Source organism: Vulpes lagopus, chromosome 7 (assembly GCF_018345385.1).
Source record: "Vulpes lagopus strain Blue_001 chromosome 7, ASM1834538v1, whole genome shotgun sequence".
Classification (NCBI taxonomy): domain Eukaryota; kingdom Metazoa; phylum Chordata; class Mammalia; order Carnivora; family Canidae; genus Vulpes; species Vulpes lagopus.
The window spans coordinates 22675549-22694646 of NC_054830.1; the positions used below are offsets into that span (position 1 = coordinate 22675549).

The 19098-nt window shown below is 40.5% G+C and overlaps 1 protein-coding gene across 3 annotated transcripts in view; it reads left to right on the forward strand.

Moving 5' to 3' along the window:
* Positions 1-19098, forward strand: part of CACNA2D3 (calcium voltage-gated channel auxiliary subunit alpha2delta 3) — an 833484-nt gene that overhangs the window by 397884 nt on the left and 416502 nt on the right. For all 3 annotated transcript variants that reach the window (XM_041762548.1, XM_041762549.1, XM_041762550.1), the window contains exon 9: positions 5266-5340. In XM_041762548.1, coding sequence (XP_041618482.1) covers positions 5266-5340 — 75 coding nt within the window. The remainder of the gene's footprint in view (positions 1-5265; positions 5341-19098) is intronic.

Here is a 19098-nt window from a genome sequence, read left to right on the forward strand (position 1 = left end):
AGAGCTGGGCGAGTAACCAGCTGGGGGCTCATTGATGACTTCTTGGAAAAAGTGATGACTACGGGAACACTAAGGTAACAGGGCATCTGCAAGAGGTAGGGCAGGTGGAGGAGAATACACAGTTGAGGAGGAAGATGCTATTTACTGGCGAGTAGTCACTCCTCTCCCACCCACAGGAAGCACAACCTGGTCCGGTGGGATTGACTAAAAGGTATTCATTGTCTGGACATATTGGAGTTGGGGGCAGGGTGAACGTGGGAGGTGCGGTGGCCATGGAGGTCGTTGATAATAAAAAGAATGGGGCTGGATGGAGAGAGGCAGGCCAGACCCGACAAGTCTGGTCAGCCACATAGAACAATTGGGACTTCATCTGGAGGCGGTGGAGGACATGGAGGGTCAGCTGCAGGGTGATGTGTGGGATGTCTCCCTCAAGTTTCTCCCTTCTTAGCTAGGTCTTCCCTTACCCTCTTTCTTAGGTGACTAATGGTCTTCTTCTGTTAGGTCCGAAAGCTCCATTGCTTTCATCCTCAAGTCCAGCTTCCAACATGAAGTAGAGCTGAGTTCTCAATATCATCCAGATACCAGAATCAGCTGGTTTTCACTCTTGGGCTCTAGGCTTCAATTTACGTGAGCCAGCCTGTAATGCAATTCTACACCAACATCAAAGCTTGTGTGAGCCTTGGTGGGTGAGCCCAGCCCATCTATTCTTTGTGTTTAGATCCTTCTCCAACACATTCTGGCCATTCATTTAATCAAAATTAAACCTTGGCTTTCCTATTTTAGATCATTAAAATTCCCATTTTGCTGTGTCCCTAAACGGTAGATGTAGGAATGGTTACAGGGATTTCACAGGAAGGAAAGAAAAGGCAGATGGCCATGTGTCCTTGCTGTCAGAGTACAGAGTTATGTGGTTGGCATGGGAGAAAGGGAAGGATAGTTCCTGAGAGAAGAGAGGAGTGGGATGTAGTCTAACCCCTGAAGAAGATCATGGGTTTGCCTTAAACCTGTTTTTGTTTTTTGGATGGACCATGGCAACATCATAGATGAGCACTTTTTATCATGAAAAGGAAAAATAGCCATTATCTTTAGATGTAATGAGCACATTATTTTATGGATAAAAGTATGAAAAAGTGGTTCATGATCACTTTCCAGTGATGATCATGTGCAAATTTAGCCAGTGTTTTATATCCCTGGCACATAGCAGGTGCTTACTGGATATTCGGTGGGCAAATAGAGGACCGAAGGGCTCCATGGCAGATGCTTTCCTGGGAGGGGATTTGGCAGTAAGCTGGCTACACAGTCTTGGCTCCATGTCTGCCAAAGACCCTGGCCACTGAGAGGGTTCAGAGTGTGGCATGGAGTGGGCAGTGTACAGCCATGTACCTCAGTGGTTTCTGTCTTCGGTATTTACCCACAGTCACATGTGCCTATTGGTATAGCACTTCTATCCAATGAATGCAGAGCCCGTGCTCTCCAGCAGAGATCAACCCCCTGCCCACTTAGTAAATGTCAGAGCTCCAGATGGAGGCTGTATTTGTTGGTCTTTCTCTCTAGGTAGTACACATGACACTCATTTTCTTTCTTCCTTGTGTGTGTGCATCCAGATGACTTCTTTCTCTTTCTTTTATGCCCAGTTCTGCATTGACTCTTCACTGAATTACCTCATTTCATGCTCACCATGAGTTCATGGGAGAAGTTTAGTTACAATTCTCATTTCCACAATGCAAATACTGAGACTCAGAGAGCAGAGAGACCTTGACCAAGCTGATGGTGGAAGAGAATTCCACCTGGCCAATGATGACGATGTGCACTGCATCCCTTTCTTTTTTAGATTACTGATATCTGATTGTTCAAGTCGGGATGAAGGAGAGCTGTTTATCCGACCACTGTATCTTAGGGCTGGAGGTGACCAGATCTTCAGTTGTGAATTGATATGACCATCCTCCATCATTGTTTCACAAAGTGGAAATCTAGGGAATATCCATTAAAATGTAGAAACTGGAAGGCTTCCAAACAGAGAGCTACTGGGAGCTTGGAAACAGTTTCACATAAAGGGTACCTTTGGTGTTCCCCTAAGGAGGAGCACTGGGTAGTGTGGTGAGCATGCACAGTCCACGGGCCTCCTTGGCACAGCTGCCTGGTGTGCACTCTTTCCTCACATGGACGGCTGAGCCCAACTCCCTTCGGTGATACAGACCAGATTGCTCAGCATAGCTTTATCCTGATGCAGTCAAGGGAAATTAGTCAACTGCAAGCTTGGATGATGCCACTAACAAGCTGGCGAGGGTTCAGAAGAGCAGATTCCTCCACTGTGGCCATGGCTCACACAGTGATGGAAAGCATGGTTTTGATTACTGCACATGTTCCTCCCTGATGAGGGCAAGAACATCTTGGTCTTTACTTTTCAGCCCACTCTGCAGCCCCCCACATATATAGGCCTTCACACTAGCAAAGCAATTTCAGGTCTGTTGCCTCACTGGATCCTCACAGGGTCCCCTGGAGGGTAAATGGAAGATGACTTAGCACTTCTTATGTATAAGAATCCAGGACATGAAGTTAGGTGACTTTCCCAAGACCACACAGGAAGTACATGGCACGTGGACCCACGTGTCCTGACTCTCACCTCAGACTATGCAACCCCAGGAGTCAATATTGATAATGTATATTAAGTAGAATGTAAAGTTTAAAATTCTCCTAGAAAATAGAGTTGGGAAGTTTGAGAGTGCAAGGTACAGAACAACTGAATACAGCCTGCTTCAACATATAGGCATTTCATAATCTCTGGAAGAGATGTGCAGCATGGCAGCTATAGGTTTGGCGTGATGCTTCAGCAGCGTCATCAAAGACCCACACTGGCTCCATCTTCGTGAGCTTTGCTCTCCATTCTTAATCTCATCACCTCATGGTTGTAAAATGGATGCTGCAGTCGTGCAGTGGCATCCCAAGTGGGAAGGAACATGGGAAGGTGGGCAGTGGATAAAGAAGAGTTTTCTTTTAATGGCAAGACAATGCAGTGAAAGCCCTGAGAAAATGATCCTTATGTTTTGTTGGCTGGGAATGGGTCATGTGACCACCTCTAGCTTCAAGGCGGGTAGGAAAACATGCGTCCAGCAGAGCAGGACAGGATAGCTGTGATTGGCTAAGAATGATTATGCTCCTGGCTTTGGAATGGGCATCTTGTGACCCTCATCTCACTCAGTCAGCAAAGGAGGTAGAGGACAGAGGAATGACTGCTTTTTTCAGCAACTTCCAGCATCATTCCAATATGGGCTGAGAATGTTGGAGAAGCTCTTCTTTGAGTTAGACTGTGATTTGCTTCCTGAATCCTCAGATGATGTTCCATTTGTTGACTAATGGAACAATCATGCTCCCATTTGTCAATAGCTGATTCCAGAATTACATCAATGTGTTTTTTCTCTGTACCTTCTCAGAGGCGATCTAAGCCCTATGACCATTGAGCTGTAATTTCTTCAAAGGCTTTTGCATGGCTAAGAAAAAAGATTAAAGACGGAGTCGGAGTCAGGCTGAAGGGAACCACAGAGGCTTGGGGGCCAGAGAGGAGAAATTGGGGACTTTGAGGTCCTATGGTCATTGGCTGAGAAGTCAAGCTGCCTGGGTTTGAATCTGGACTTTGCAGTGACTTTGGACAAGTTGGTCATCCTTGTTCTGCCTTGGTTTCCCTGTCTGTAAAGGAGGCATGGTTGAGGTATGGCGTTGAATGACATCTAGCCTGTGCCTTGATGAAGAGAGTACTCAGTCACAGTGAGTTGCTGATGTCATTATCTCCACTCCTGCTTGCTTAGCAAGTGCTTCAGCCCTGAGACAGGAGGTGTTTCTGTCACTATCATAGCAGCTGCATGTCTGGCCCTCTGCAGTCTGTCACTGAGGTGTGTCTGGAGCAGTGGGCCCATGCTCATCCCTTTATTCACTCACTTCCCTGTGCACAGCCCTCCATGGTCCTCACTGTCCACTTGAAGTCTGCACTCCTTAGCCAGACCTTGCTTGAGAGCTGGACCTGTGAGAAATGGCTCTCATTCCTTTCCTCTAGAGCTTTGGGCTGGACTTTCAGTAGCTAGAGTGGGAAATGTAATGATGCTCGTTGAACACATGATTCTTGGACACCGACCTTGGGCCCAGCCCTGTGCTCATCACAGGGAGTGTACCAAGGGACCAGATATGGGTCCTGACAATGTGGGCCCACCTATGGTAAGGGGTCCAGGCCCCAGGCTATTAGAATTTGGGAGTTTGCAGGAAAGGAGCTTCACCTACACCAGAGGCTGCTTCCCAGAGGAGGCAGAATGAGGTGACCCGGAGTATGAACAGAAGTCAGCTAGGAGATGCCAGAGCAAGAGCTCCAGGCAGAGGGCCCTGAGTGGGAGAAGAAGATGAGATATCTCAGAGGGCAGGAAGGGAATTGGGATTAGCTAGTGCTGAGTTTTTAGGGAGGGCTAATGAAGGAGTGAAGTTGGAAAGATCAACAGGGCCAAGTGTCCAGAGCACTGCCACACCCTGGGAAGGTTTATCTGCAGAGCAGTGGAAATTGTGAATGGGGTTGGCAGTAAGCAACATGACCTGATTTGTATTTCAGAAGGACCCAGCCTAGCCACAGTGCAGAGAATCATGCTTAAATTTCCATTTTCTAATTGTGAGCTTTCAACAAAAACAAATGGTCACATTCTAGGTATTCTGGGATAAAAAGGAATGGGAAGGCTGGCCTTGGCTGGCTTGTATGGAAGGTGGTGCTGCTGCTCTTGAGCAGCACTCTGATAAAAAACCACAGAGCCTCCCAGAGTAATGGAGGAGTGTGTGGGGGGGGGACATCAAGGCCTTTCCTCCATTCTGTTTTTGTTACTCATGTGTGGCCCACACACAGGTCCTTGGGCTCCAGAAAACCAAAGATGGGAGCTGGAGCGATACTTGCGCAACTCGGGATGATCTTGAGATCCCACCTGGGTCATGCAGTCAGCCATGGCCACAGAGCCCCAGTGTTTGTAGCCATCCCCGAAAGATAGTCAGTTAACTGTGTACACCCTGAACATTGCCATCTACCAGCACAGGCTCTAGGACTTTCTCCCTCAAACAAGAGAAGAATATTTGGCACTTAAGCACAATTTTATGTAGAAGCATCAATTGAGAAAGTCACTTATGTGAATGAACTGAGCCTGTAGTTATGTTGTTTTTTTGTTTATTTGCATGTACCCTTAAATTATCTGGTACCCCTCAAATGATTAATTGTGTCCCCCTGGCTCTTTGATCTCTTTACAGTATAATGAGGAGCTTCACTACGTGGAACCTTGCCTGAATGGGACATTGGTGCAAGCTGACAGGACAAACAAGGAGGTAGGGTCTGCAGCTGGACAGGTGCATCAAGGGTCATGATACAAACCTAGTGTCTCTTACAGTGGTTGCTGACGGTATTTCTGTTCTAATTTTTACAAATTCATCAATGTATTGCCTTTCATTAAGGGCCTTGGAACCCCATTGCATAGAACATTTATGAAGAAGCACAAATAAAACCATGGCAATAAAATAATTACATTGAGTTCAGAAGCTCAATAGTTCTGAAATAATTGCATTGATTTACTTTTTTTTCTTGCCGTGTACACATCCTGTGTTGTGCTTGATACCTGTGTTGATACCTTTGAAAGAATATGGCTTTTGCTGAGATTTCTAAGAAAATTGAAATCCCCTTTTTAAAAAAAATTTCTTGTTTTTCCTACTATAATTGATTAAATAATTGTTGGGGTAGCTATTGGGGTAACTTGTCTCCCAGGTTAGAAGGTAAGCTTTATGAGGATAGGGATGATGTCTGTTCACTGCTGTATATTCAATGCTCTGAGCATTGCCTGCTGCATAAATATTGTGGAACAAAAGGAAGGTGTGTTAAAGGAGGACCTTAGGAAGTGGGGTAGAAGTTGCTCTTTTAATTGGAGCATTCTAGGAAAAATCCTAGAATGGATATCTCTAGAATAAAGCCTGTTTCCCCTTAGTCATATTAATTAAATAATTATTTTTGAGAAAGAGAGAGAGAGCGAGCACATAGTGGGGAGGGGAAGGGCAGAGAGAGAGGGAATCTTAAGGAGGTTCCATGCTCAGTGCAGAGCCAATGTGAGGCTCGATGTCATGATCCTGAGATCATGATCTGAGCTGAAATCAAGAGTTGGACATTTAACTGACTGAGCCACCTAGGCATCCATCCCCTTAGCCATCTTTAAATATGTCAGTACAAAGCACCACAGCTACCACCTTACCACCCCCTACAGGGCTGAGTAACAATTTAGGTTGAAGGTGTAGCTGTGGCTGCAACAATATCACACCTCCTGGGACACACAACTACCATTATTCATTGTGTTTTGTTGTATCTGTCATTCAGGACTGCCCCTATCCCGGAGAGAAGACTCCCAGGAAGTGGCTGAGGGCAATGGCAAGGCAGGTTTCTGTAAGGCACAGTGCCTGTGCTGGGGAGACACCCCTAGCTCAAAGGGGCAGGGAGTGGCATGGCTACTATTTTAGGTACAGGTGGTAGAAGCATTTGGTTGAGCATCTCTGAAGGAGCAAACAACAGAGGATTGGGAGAAATTTGCTCTAGCTAGAAGAGAGTGAGAAGGAAAAATTATGCCAGAGTTAATATTTAAGCTTAAATTTGAGGGGGAAGAAACACCCTAATAAGCTTTATGTTTGGAGGGAGAAAGAATTGCATTGTAGTTCACAGAACAAGTGTATCTAGAGAATGTATGTTCATAGTCATTTTTCGGATAAGGTAGGACATAATGACTTAGACCTCCATTTATCTTTTTAAATAAATTTAATTTATTTAAAATCTATCACCAGTTTTCCTAGGGACCTTCCCCTGGTTTGACCATTGCCTGGGTCTGATTTCCACTTCCTTCCCAATACTGTAGCATTGAAATATCCTCCAGAGCCTCAGATAGCTGTCCAGTGTTGGTGCTTGCAACATTAAGTAGAAAAGAAGCTTAAAATGATCAAGACTTCCCTTCAGATTGCTTCCCAAATAAACAAGGGACAGTGTGATATTTAGATAGCTGAGGTCTAATGAAGGAAAAAATTGTTGGAGAAAATGGGATGAGCAATTATTTAAAATCACCTTTGAAAATGTCTGGATATTGAAGACTAGAGTGTTTTTGAATACAAACATTTATCTGGACATATGATTCTGCCAATGTGGAGTAGCCACATTACAATCAGATTCAACCCCTTACAACTAAAACACCCTGGATGTAAACCAACACACAAGTATAGAAAGACTGCAAGGTGAACTGCCTCCACCTAAAGATATCGAGCTGAGTTCTCTGGGTCTCCTTGTTGATTCCCATCAGACATCTGAATGTAGCACCCAGAAACCTCCCTCCAGCACCTACAACAGGCAGAGACCAAAAATAATAATTCTAAAAAAAATCCAAGAAAAGCCTGTCCCTTCTAGCCAAACAACCAGGAAAGGGGTAGCCTCACAACACAAAACCTTTGTGATAATACCTTTTCTACTCCAGAAAAACCAATGGAACAACTATAGACCAACCCTCCACAGTTTCAGCAGGGGATGAACAAGAAACTGACCTTCCATCTCACCCACACCCACTTGGCCCTTGTGCTATACCTCAACACAGAGACTGATGGCTAAGAAAAGGATTATATAGGATCCAGAGTCTCACAATATAAAAACTAAAATGCTCAGAATGCAATAGAAAACCCCTTGTCATCCCCAAACCAGGAAAATCACAATAAGGATGAGGAAAGACCATCAACAGAAGCTAATATTGACATGAATCAGATGTTGAGATTATAAAATCGCTTCAACAAGCAATTAGGAATTCTCTTGAAACAAATGAAAAAAAAAATAGAAAGTCTCAGCAAAGAAATAGAAGTTATTAAACAGAGCCAAATGGAAATTATAGAACTGGAAAATACAGTCACCAAAATAGAAAGCTCACTGGACCAGCTCAGTAGTATAGTGGATATGACAGAAGATAAAATCAGTAAACGTCAGGACAGATCAATAGAAATTACCCAATTTGAACTGCAGTGAGAAAATAGACTGGAACAAAATGAACAGGGTCTCAGGGACATGTGTGGCGATAACCGAAGAGCTAGCTAACATATCACAAAAGTCCTAGGAGAGGAGAGGGAGAGTAGGACTAGATATATATTTGAAGATATATTGGCTGAAGACTTCCTAAAATTGGTGAAAGTCATAAACGTACATATTCAAGAGGCTGAGTAGATTCCGAATAGGATAACTCACATCACTCCATGGCAGGGCATATTATAAACATAATTAAACAAAGGGGAAAAAATAACTTGATAGCAACAGAGAAAAAAGGCACAGTGCTTAGACTACCAGTTTGAATGACAGCTGACTTACCATCTGAAATCACGGTGGCCAGAAGAAAGTGGCAGAGCATTTTTAAAGTAATAAAAGAAAACAACTGTCAACTCAGGATTCTGTATTCAGTGAAAATGTCCTTAATGAATGAAGGGAATAAAAACATATTCAGATGAAGGAAAACTATAAAAAGTTTTTACTAGCAAATCTACTTGTAAAAAATGGCCAGAGAAGTTCTCTAAATAGAAAGGAAAAACAAAAACAAACAAAAATAAAAACAGAAAAAGGCTTAAAACTTCAAAAAGGAAAGAATATTAGATTGGGTGAAAATAGGAGTATAGTAGAGTATCCTAATTATCAGGAGATTATTAAGTCATATTGGATAATTGAAGTAAAAATTATAGCATCATCTGACGTAGGCCCATTGTTGCTAAGAAAACAAGCCAATTATATTTTGAAAGTATGGAGGGTAAAAGGACCTAATTAGAAATAAGATTTCCACTTCTTAGTAGAAGTGGTAAATGCTGATATCAGTAGATTGTGATAAATTGCATATTTATATTATGACACCCAGAGCAACCATTAAGAAAACAATGAAAAGAAGCATACAGGTGTCCCACGCTTTCTGAAAGGTCACTTTACACCACTTTGCTTTTATAAAAGAGCTACATTAGCACCTGCTTTTGCTAACTGAAAGATAGCTGAACAGGATTTCTTGCTTTTATGAAGAAAGGCACAAAGCAAAAATAGCATCCAGCATTTGTTTTGCAGTAAGCTGTTATTGAGATGGGGTGCACCCTGAGCGATGAGAGTGGCCCTGCCAAACTCCTTCCCCAGGAACCATGAAGGCATGAAACCTCCATAGCTTTGAGCTGTGTCTCTGAGCATCTGTGCTTCATCTCCATTTATTTTCTGCGTCACTTAGCAAGATGTGTCCTAAGGTATCAGAAAAGCCTAAGAGAGATTATTTTTGGGTCTGGGAATGCACAAACATTTTTCCATATAAATTACTGGTAATTGCTTCTTTGCTTTATGCCATTTCAGTTTGTAACAAGTTTCATAGGAATGTTCTACTTTCGGATAGTGGGGGAAATGTACTTAACAAGTAATTCATAGGAATGTAAGAACTAAGACACAGAGGAAATGAACAGGAAAAAAGATAAATTGGCAGACGTAAGCCCTAACATATCACTAAATATCTTAAATGTAAATGGTCTGAACACAGCAACTAAAAGACAGAGATTGGCAAGTGGATTTTTAAAAATATAACCATATGCTGACTACTAGAATTTCACTTGAAATACAATGACACATATATGTCAAAAATAAAAGGATGGGAGAAGACACATTATGCAAACTTTTTTTTTTTAAAGAAAAATCAGGAGTGGCTATATTAAATAGTAAAAATTACTATTACTAGAGACAAGGGCAATACAGAAGAATAAAAGAATCAATCCACCAGGAAGACATAACAGTGCTAAATGTGTTTGGACCACATTACAGAGCTTCAAAATACATGAAACAAAAACTAACAGAACTGAGAGTAGAAATAGATAAACCTACAGTTATAGTTAGGGACTTGTACACTGCACAGTCCGTAACTAATAGACTTCTGAAAAGAAAGTCAGCAAGGATATAGAAGAACTGAAGCACATCATCAACTGATAAGATCTAAATAACATTTTCAGGACATTGTACCCAACAACAGCAGAAGACACATTCTTTTCAAGCACTTATGCAACCAAGATAAAGAATATTTCGGGTCAAAATACAAACCTTCATAAATTTAACAGAGTTGAAATCATACAGAGCATGTTCTCTGTTGACAATGGAATCAAGCTAGACATCAATCACAAAAAGACAACAGAAAAATCTCCAAACACTTAGAAATTAAGCATACTACTAAATAATACATGGGCCAAGAGGAAGTCTTGAAGGAAATTTAAAAAATATAAAACTGAATGAAAATGAGAAAACAATATATCAAAATATGTGGGACAAAACCATCACAGTGTTGAGATGGAAAGTTAGAGCAATAAATGTTTATATTAAAAAGAGGAAGGCCTCAAATTCATAATCTAACTTCCTACCACAAGAAATTAGAAAAGGAGAGAAAAATAAACCCATAGCAAACAGAAGGAAGGAAATAATAAAGAGCAGGAATCAGTTAAATTGAAGCAGAAAAACCACAGGGAAAAATTAATGGCACCAAAACCTGGTCCTTCAAAAAGTTATTAACAAAACTAGTAAATCTCTAGAAAGACTGACAAGTAAAAGGAGAGAAGTCACAAATCATCAACATCAGGCATGAAACAGAATATTACTACAGAACTGCAGTCATTAAAAGGATAATAAGGGAATATTATAAACAACTTTACAGTCATAAATTTGACAACTGAAAAGAAATGAACCAAATCCTTAAAAACCATAAGCTACCAAAATTCAACCAAGATGAAATAGATAACCTGAATAGTCCTATAAATATTAAAGAGATTGAATTCATAATTTAAAAGTTTCCAAAAAGAAATCTCGAGTCCCAGATGGTTTCACTGGACAATTCTACCAAACATTTAGAGGAATTAATACGAATTTTACAAAATCTCTTCCAGAAAAATAGAAGAGGAGGGAAATCTCTTCAACTAATTTTATGAGGCTAGTGGTTCCTTAATAAACCAGACAAAAATAGTACAGAACAGGAAAAAAAAAACCTATACTTACCTGGCAGGGGAGAAACCTACCAACCATAACCCTCATGAAGGTCCTCATGAGGACAAAACTTTAGCACATCAGATCTAACTATATATATCTATTTCTACAGAATAATACACCACCACAAAGTAGGATTTATTCCAGATATGCAAGGCTAGCTTGACATTGGTTTTGAATCAATCAATGTTATTACTGAACTGTAGTTCAGTAGAATAGAAGAAGGAACACAGAAATATACCCACAAATATGCCCAACTGATTTTTGACACAAGTGCAAAAATAATTCAATGGAGGAAAAATATTCTTTTCAACAAATGGTACTGGAGCAATTGAACATCCATAAACAAACAAATTTAAAACTTAACCTTGCGACCCCTGGGTGGCTCAGTGGTTGAGCGCCTGCCTTCGGCTCAGGGCGTGATCCCGGGATCCAGGATCAAGTCCCCCATCGGGATCCTTGCAGGGAGCCTGCTTCTCCCTCTGCCTGTTTTTCTGCCTCTCTCTCTCCGTATCTCTCATGAATAGATAAATATTTCATTTAAAAAAAAAACAACTTAACCTTGGCCCAAAGCTCCCTACTTAAATAAAATTTACATTACTCAGCCAATAGAAATGACAAATTCCTAACTCAAATGAACCAAAGACTTAAATATAAAGTGGACAGCTTTGACACTCTAAAAAAAAAGTAGGAGAAAATCTTTAGAATCTAGGGCCAAACAGAGTTCTTAGGCTTGATGCCAAAAGCACAATCCATAAAAGGGAAATTTAATAACATTAACATTGGGGGGGGGGGCCCAAAAACCTTCTGCCATGTGAAAGACCCTGATGAAAGGATGAATAGATATGTGGCTTGCAGATATCTTCTCCCAAGTTATATTTGTAAGCCACATATCTGAAAAAGAATTAGTATATAGAGAATATATAAATAACTCAAACTCAACAGTAAAAACAATCTGATTGGAAAATGATCTAAAGACATGGAGAGAGACATTTTACTGAAGAAGATGGCAAGTAAGTACATGAAAAGATATTCAACATCCTTAGTTAGGGAAACGCAAATTAAAACTCCAATGAGATATTATTACACACCTATCAGAAGGGTCTAAGATTAAAAAAATAATCAAAGAAAAAAAGAACACCAAATGCTGGTAAGGATGTGGAGAAACTGGGATGATGGGAATGTAAAATAGTATAGCCATTCTGGAAAACATTTGGCAGTTTCTTATAAAACTATGCATGCAGTTATTTTGTGTTCCAGCAATCACACTCTTGGGCATTTATCTCTGAGAAATGAAAACTTATGTTCACACAAAAGCAGTGTGCAAATAAATGTTCATAGCAGCTTTTATTCGTAGTAGACCCAAACTGGAAACAACCCAGGTATCCTTCAGAAGGTGAATGGTTAAACAAACTGATATATCCATGCCACAGAAGGAGTCTTTGAATCTTTGGAGAATTATCTTGAGTTAGAAAAAGAAAGAAAAGAAAAGAAAAGAAAAGCCAATCCCCAAATAATATATACTTCATGATTTCATTCATATACTGTTATTGAAATAACAAAATGATAGAAGTGGAGAATACATTCATTGTGGCCAGGGGTGAGGAGTGGGGATGGGGGGATGAAAGTTTATAAAAGGGCAGCCCGAGGGATCCTTGTGATGGCAGAAGCATTCTGTAACTTGACTGTGTCAGTGGAGATATCCTGGTCATGATGTCATACTGTAGTTTTGCAATATATAATTGGAAAATACTGGATAAAGGATATGTAATATCACTCTGTGTTATTTCTGAAAATTGCATATGGATCTGTAATTACCTTAAAATGAAAGTTTAATTAAAAATCATCTGAAGTCAATGAGTAAATATTTAAAAGGGACTTTATCAAATCATTGTGAATCAAATTTAGTTATCTTTTAAAAAGTACTGACTATAGTTCAGTTTCTGATTTCTGATACCAAATGATTTCAATGTTCTTACTTTATGGGCCTTTTTTAAAGATTTTATTAATTTATTGGAGAGAGAGGGACAAGCAGACTCCATGCTGAGTGCCAGGATCATGCCGGGCTTGATCTCAGGACCCTGAGATCATGACCTGAGCAGAAATCAATATTGGAAGCTTAACTGACTGAGCCACCCAGGTGCCCCTTATGGCCCTTTTTATTTGGAGAAAATCTCAGAAGACAAAGCATTTATTTTTTGTTGAAACATTGGAACATGTTAAAAACGAAGGTGTACTCCTTTGGCCATTTTGAACCAATTTCCATGTTTATCATCAAATTGATGTTAGGCCATTGTACATTTAGGACTCGGTGTCCTAAAGGCTAGTGAATTCATATAAAGCAAAATGAGAATTTACATCAGCTCACCTACCTGCAAAGTCCTCGGGTGGAAGACCTATATTCTCATTATACCTTAGGTATGATATCAGGGGTCATCCCCCTTTCCCTGGCTGCCCCCCCCCTTACGTGTCTTCTGTGGACTCTGATGGATTCTGCTAGGCTAGATGCTCATTCTGGATTTATAATTGCATCTCCAATATGCAGAGCAGCCCAGCCAGTAGCCTGGGCCAGGTGTCTGTAACTGGCTAACAGGCAGGCCTGTGTTGGAAGAGCTGCTTGGTACTCCAGAAAGAGAAGACTCTGGGTAACCAGGCCAGTACCTGTGAGGTAGAAGCTCAGTAGAGCATGCATGCATGAAGGAAGGAATAGATGAGCCACCTGGGAGAGGATTCTGGTTGAAAATCAAATTTTCCTTTTTGTTTGTTTTGACAGAAGATCCACAAAACATTAAAAACAAAAGCATGAAGCTCATTACATTTTACTATAACTAGGACAATCTGAATTAGATTGTGGGTGAAACTCTCGGATTCCAGCATTGGCAGTGCTCATTAGTTTAGGCCAAATCTCCTGAATAGCAGCTTGGAAGCCATTTTCTCATGCTTTTTGTGAAATGGGAATGGAGGATTATAACCTTCTGTAGGAACCCGTGTAGAACTGGCAGTGTGCACAATGGTGTTAGCCTTCCGTCCTCTGTGCTCAATAATTCTGACTGCAGTGCGCCAGATCCTTTGGGAAGCTTCATCCTTCACTCAGAATCATCCATGTGTATCCTGACAAGTTCTCCTGACGGCCAAATAACTGAGACCCTTTCCTACCCATACCTCTTCATCTCATGACCGTTTCCCTGGCGGCCACTGTAATGTTACTTCCAGTTAATGAAAGGGCTTCTGAGACGTGACATCTGGGATTATTATGTCAGGTACCTTTAATGCAATGATATCAGGCTCTGGTTTTACAATATTCTGGCGAACTGCCAAAAAATCAGAGCTAGATAATTTTAGGTAAAACAGTATTTGATAAAATTCATTTAAAATTTTTGAAACAGGAGTGGGGACATCTCAGTGAGTTGTGAAATAGAAGAAAAGGTAAAAATTCTGGCCTGGGTCAAACTGAATCGTCCTGGTTCAGAGATGTCCTGGGTTCTGCCTGAAATAGCCTATGACACATCATCCCTAAACACATGATCTTCAGGTTCTAAAATTTTGTTTTTGTCTTTTAAAGGTATTGTTTACTGTCTGAGGAGAATTTTATTTTGCTGCTTTATGTGCCAAATAGCTGACATTTTTTTTCTTTAAGGAGAAAGGAACCATGACAAATTGGGTAAGCCTGGAGCTCAAATATAGAATTCAAATGAGTAAACTCTCATACTAATCTACTTCAGACCTTCTGAACTATTCATCAGACCTAAAAATGAACCTCCTGTGGTCTCTTTGGGGGGAGAGAGGAAGGAGAATGATATGTTTTTTCTTTGGTTTTATACTGAAGATGTTCTGAAATTCACTGAATTTTGTGGCTCTAAGATTCTTGTGCGAAGATTTGTTGCAAAATCAACCAATCTTAGAAACTCGTGTAACTCTCATCTTCTTTGGCAGTTTTGATCTTTTCCAGTGGGATCAAGAGACATAGAACCTCTGTGAATTGACAAAAATACACATCAGAGTTCCTGGGTTTTCCCTAGTACCATTTTTTCCCCTAGCCTGAGTTCTGTCAAAAGAAGCACCCTAGATTCTAAAACTTCCCACCCGTGGCATTATAGGCATCCAGAGTACATGTGAATGATAGGGAAGTAAGAAGTGTGTTATGAACTGTAAGTAGAAAGTAGCCCTCTGCACATCGCTGAGTGTTAGCTTCCCACACACTAAGAGAGAACAAACACCAACCCACTTTTATTCAACTCAAAACTAATAAAAGTTGGTAAGAATTGCATTGCTTTTAAAGTGTCATGAGTACATTAAAAATAACTTATGTAGAGAAAAATTTGGAATAACTTTAATATAAATAAATTCTTCTAGATCCAGTATAACTTTATATAATGCAACATTAAACAAGAATAAGGTATGTTTATGTAGACTACTATGAAAGAGTCACAAGGGTGTACAGTTAGATTAACTATAGGCGTGATGTTCTACAGCAGATTTCTAGAACTTATTTATCTTGCATAACTGAGACTTTATACCCATTGGATAGTAAATGTCTACACTGAGCCACTTTTGCAATAAAATAAAATTAGTTTCCTATTCTTGAAATTAATGCAGATGATTTACCAAAAGAAAATATTTCTGTAAGTCTATGAATACTAACCCAGTTGTTTTCCTATAGTTGTGAAAATGTCCTTTCTGTTAATTTCCAGATAAGTTTTTCTGAAAAAAAAAAAGAAAATGGACTGATTTCTTATCAAGTGGAAGAGATGTAGCCATATTTTAAATCCATATTACCTTGTAGATTTACATGAATTAGAATACTGCTACTAATTTTTCAAATTCCTCGTGTCGTAGCTCTGTAGAGTTAAACTTATCAAAATGATGATCTAATGATTGTTTTTAGAGGAAATGCATCCTAGAAAGAATGCTCAATTATTTCCTTCTTTATATTTTATTATATATTTGTTTGATGAAATTCACTTGTCTGAAAATAGCCAAACTACTACTGTATAGTTTGGGTTAAAACCATTAATGCAATACAAAATTTTTTTGTTAATCTCCACTGCAGTATATAGTGTGCTGATGGTGAGTTCCTTGTATGAGTCTAGATCAGGGGTCAGCAAACATGTTTGGTTAAGGGGCAGATAGGAAATATTTTAGGGTTTGTGGGCCATGCCACCTCTGCTATAATATTCAACTTTGACATTGTGGCATGGAAGTAGCCATAGGAAATACATATCTAAGGCAGGCAAGGCTGTGTTCCAATAAAACTTGATTTACAAAAATTAGCACAGGTCCATATGGCCCATGGGCTATAGTTTGCTGATCGCTGGTCTAGACTGTGGACAAGAGTAGAAGGAGAAATCTGTTATTAAATAAGGAACAAACATTATAGTCAGGTTAAAATCTTTCTGAAAGGGCCACATGGAAATTGGTAGTTGAGAGCTAGATTGTGTCATATTCCTTCACTCTTCTCATTTAACTTTTATAGTAAATGATGGTTTGGGCAGATCTGAGCCTTGGACTGATTTTTTGAATAGATTAGCCAGTTCATTGATTTCTAATTTCCCAGTTCTCTGTGAGCTGAGAACTACTTAATTTAGGGGCAAGAAGACATAGATGTATGTTGTAGTGGTGGATTCAAAAACAAAACAAACAAACAAACAAAAACCAGTACCATCAATAGTACAGTATTTTACAACTCAGGAAATACTTCTTTGATTCTCATGGGTATTTCCATTGTTATTCCCAACTTACACATCTGGAGTCCTGGGCCCAGATGCATACAATCAGCTGAGTAGGCGGAAGAATGAGAGATGGAGATGCAGAGGGAGTGTGAATGACTTGCACAGGTACATATAATTGATGCATGCAGAATCCCATCACTGGTACCCATCTTATGTTCCAGATACTATCCTTCTACTTCCCTCACTTCTTGAGCAGGTAGGGTCACTTCCTCACACAGTACAACACTACTTCATTTTATTATGGCCTTGCTGTGTAGAGAAAGCCTAAATCAAATTTAGGTTTAAAAAAAAATAAAAACAAATTTAGGTTTTAAAAGAATGCCATTGAGTATGATGTGTTGGGGGCATCTATGTAATGAGATACCTTTACACAACTGCAGTGTTCTCCCTAATAGAAAGGGATGAACCATTTGTCTGTGTAAAGTGGAAAGAACTATAATCCAGAAGTTCGTCCACCATTTTTCTTTCCCTATGTGGGAGTCCATTGAGTTATCTTGAACTTCTCTGTGGCTGCATATGGCAGGTCTGCTCAAGCTGTACGTGAGGTTGGGGGGGAGCCTGTGCACGTGTGAGTGCATGTGTGGTGTCTGGCCCCCTTGATTCTACCACTCGGCTAAGGAGGAGACTTTTTTTTTTTAAGATTTTATTCATTCATTCATGAGAGACAACACACACACAGAGGCAGAGACATAGGTAGAAGGAGAAGCAGGCTCCCTGGAGGGAGCCTGATGTGGGACTTGATCCCCGGGTCCTGGGATCACACCCTGAGCTGAAGGCAGATGCTCAACCACTGAGCCACCCAGGCATCCCAGGAGGTTGGCCGGCATGAAATGTCCGAGAAACTCCTGTCTTACACTAAAATCCATGTGATTCTTATGGCAGGTGCTGTGGATAGGAAGATGTAAAAAAGAAAGTACAACAGGCAAGAGCTCCCCCTGTGCATTTTAAAATCCTCTCTGGGAGAGGAGGGGTGATGAGATCCAATGGCAGAACCAAAAGCCCTTCAGGTACAACAGGCAGGAATACACTGGCAGCAGCTTGGGGCATCTGGGATTTGGGGAAAAGTTACAGCAATGTACATATATCCAATAGTGTTTTTGTGCAGCCTGGCAATTTGAGTCATTAGGACGAATTTAAATTATCCTCAGTAGTCTCTCTTGTGGAGAGAGGAGGTAATTTTAGAGGTAGACATGCTGGTGGTTAAGAACTAGGTGAACACAGCTGTAGGTCCTGGCCATGGGACCAGATGTGGGGCAGGGTGTCACCTCTGAAAGCCACCCTTTCCCATCCACAGCATCCATGGTAGCCTTCCTTCCTACACCTGTCACCCCATAATGGTTGACATATAGGAAAACAGAGTGCATGAAGGATAAAATGCACTTTCCAGAATAAGCCACTTTCCAGATCATCTCTCCCAGAAGAACCAGCCTTCTGCGACAGGTTCTCACATGCGTAAATGACCCCTAAGCTACCCACCCTTTGACATTTTTAATGGCAACATCTAGTAAGCTAGAGTGTGCCATCTGCGATTTCACAAATATTTAGTCAATCATGATGGGAAGTTTGCCTTAGAACATGACACAGAAATAGACTGACACTTGGATGCACACGGGTTTTTGGCCATCAGTAAATATAATAATCTTTGAGTAAAATGTGACTAAATGTCCCAGGGCATGTAGCCCTCACTGTAGACCACTCCAGACATGTGTTCGAATAATACTATTGATGATTGTAGTTGAGAGGCTGGGGTGCTGGCCAGCATGAAATGGCCGAGAAATTCCTGTCTTTCGTGTAAATCTATGTGATTTTTATGGCAGGTGTTGTGGATAGGAAGATATAAAAGAAAGTACAACAGGCAAGAGGTCCCCCTGTGCATTTTAAAATCCTGCTCTTTCCAGTGGCTTTTGCAGGTGCAGCCAGCTTGGCTTCTCTCTTTATAACTAGCTAGAACATTGCGAGTGTGATCAAGATAATGGGAATACAATCATGCCTCCCTCATGCTTGGGTTATGACTCCTTACTTACTAAAAACTCATCTTATCTCTCCTTTCATTTGGTCATCACTGACTCTGTGGGAGAGGAAATCATGCCCTGCTATCTCTTTTTTTTTTTTTTTTATTGGATGAAATGAATCCTGGGAGCCTTGCTCAGAATAAAAAGTTATTAGAAGGAACTATCTTACATTGCTATGTTTGTAGATCAAAAAAATGGTTGAATGTTAGCCATTTCCTGGGAGTGCAGCCTGATATGATAGTTCAGTATTTCTCTTAGATATTACCCTGTTCAGTCCTTGTTCATTGGCGGTGACCTCAGATGTGACCCA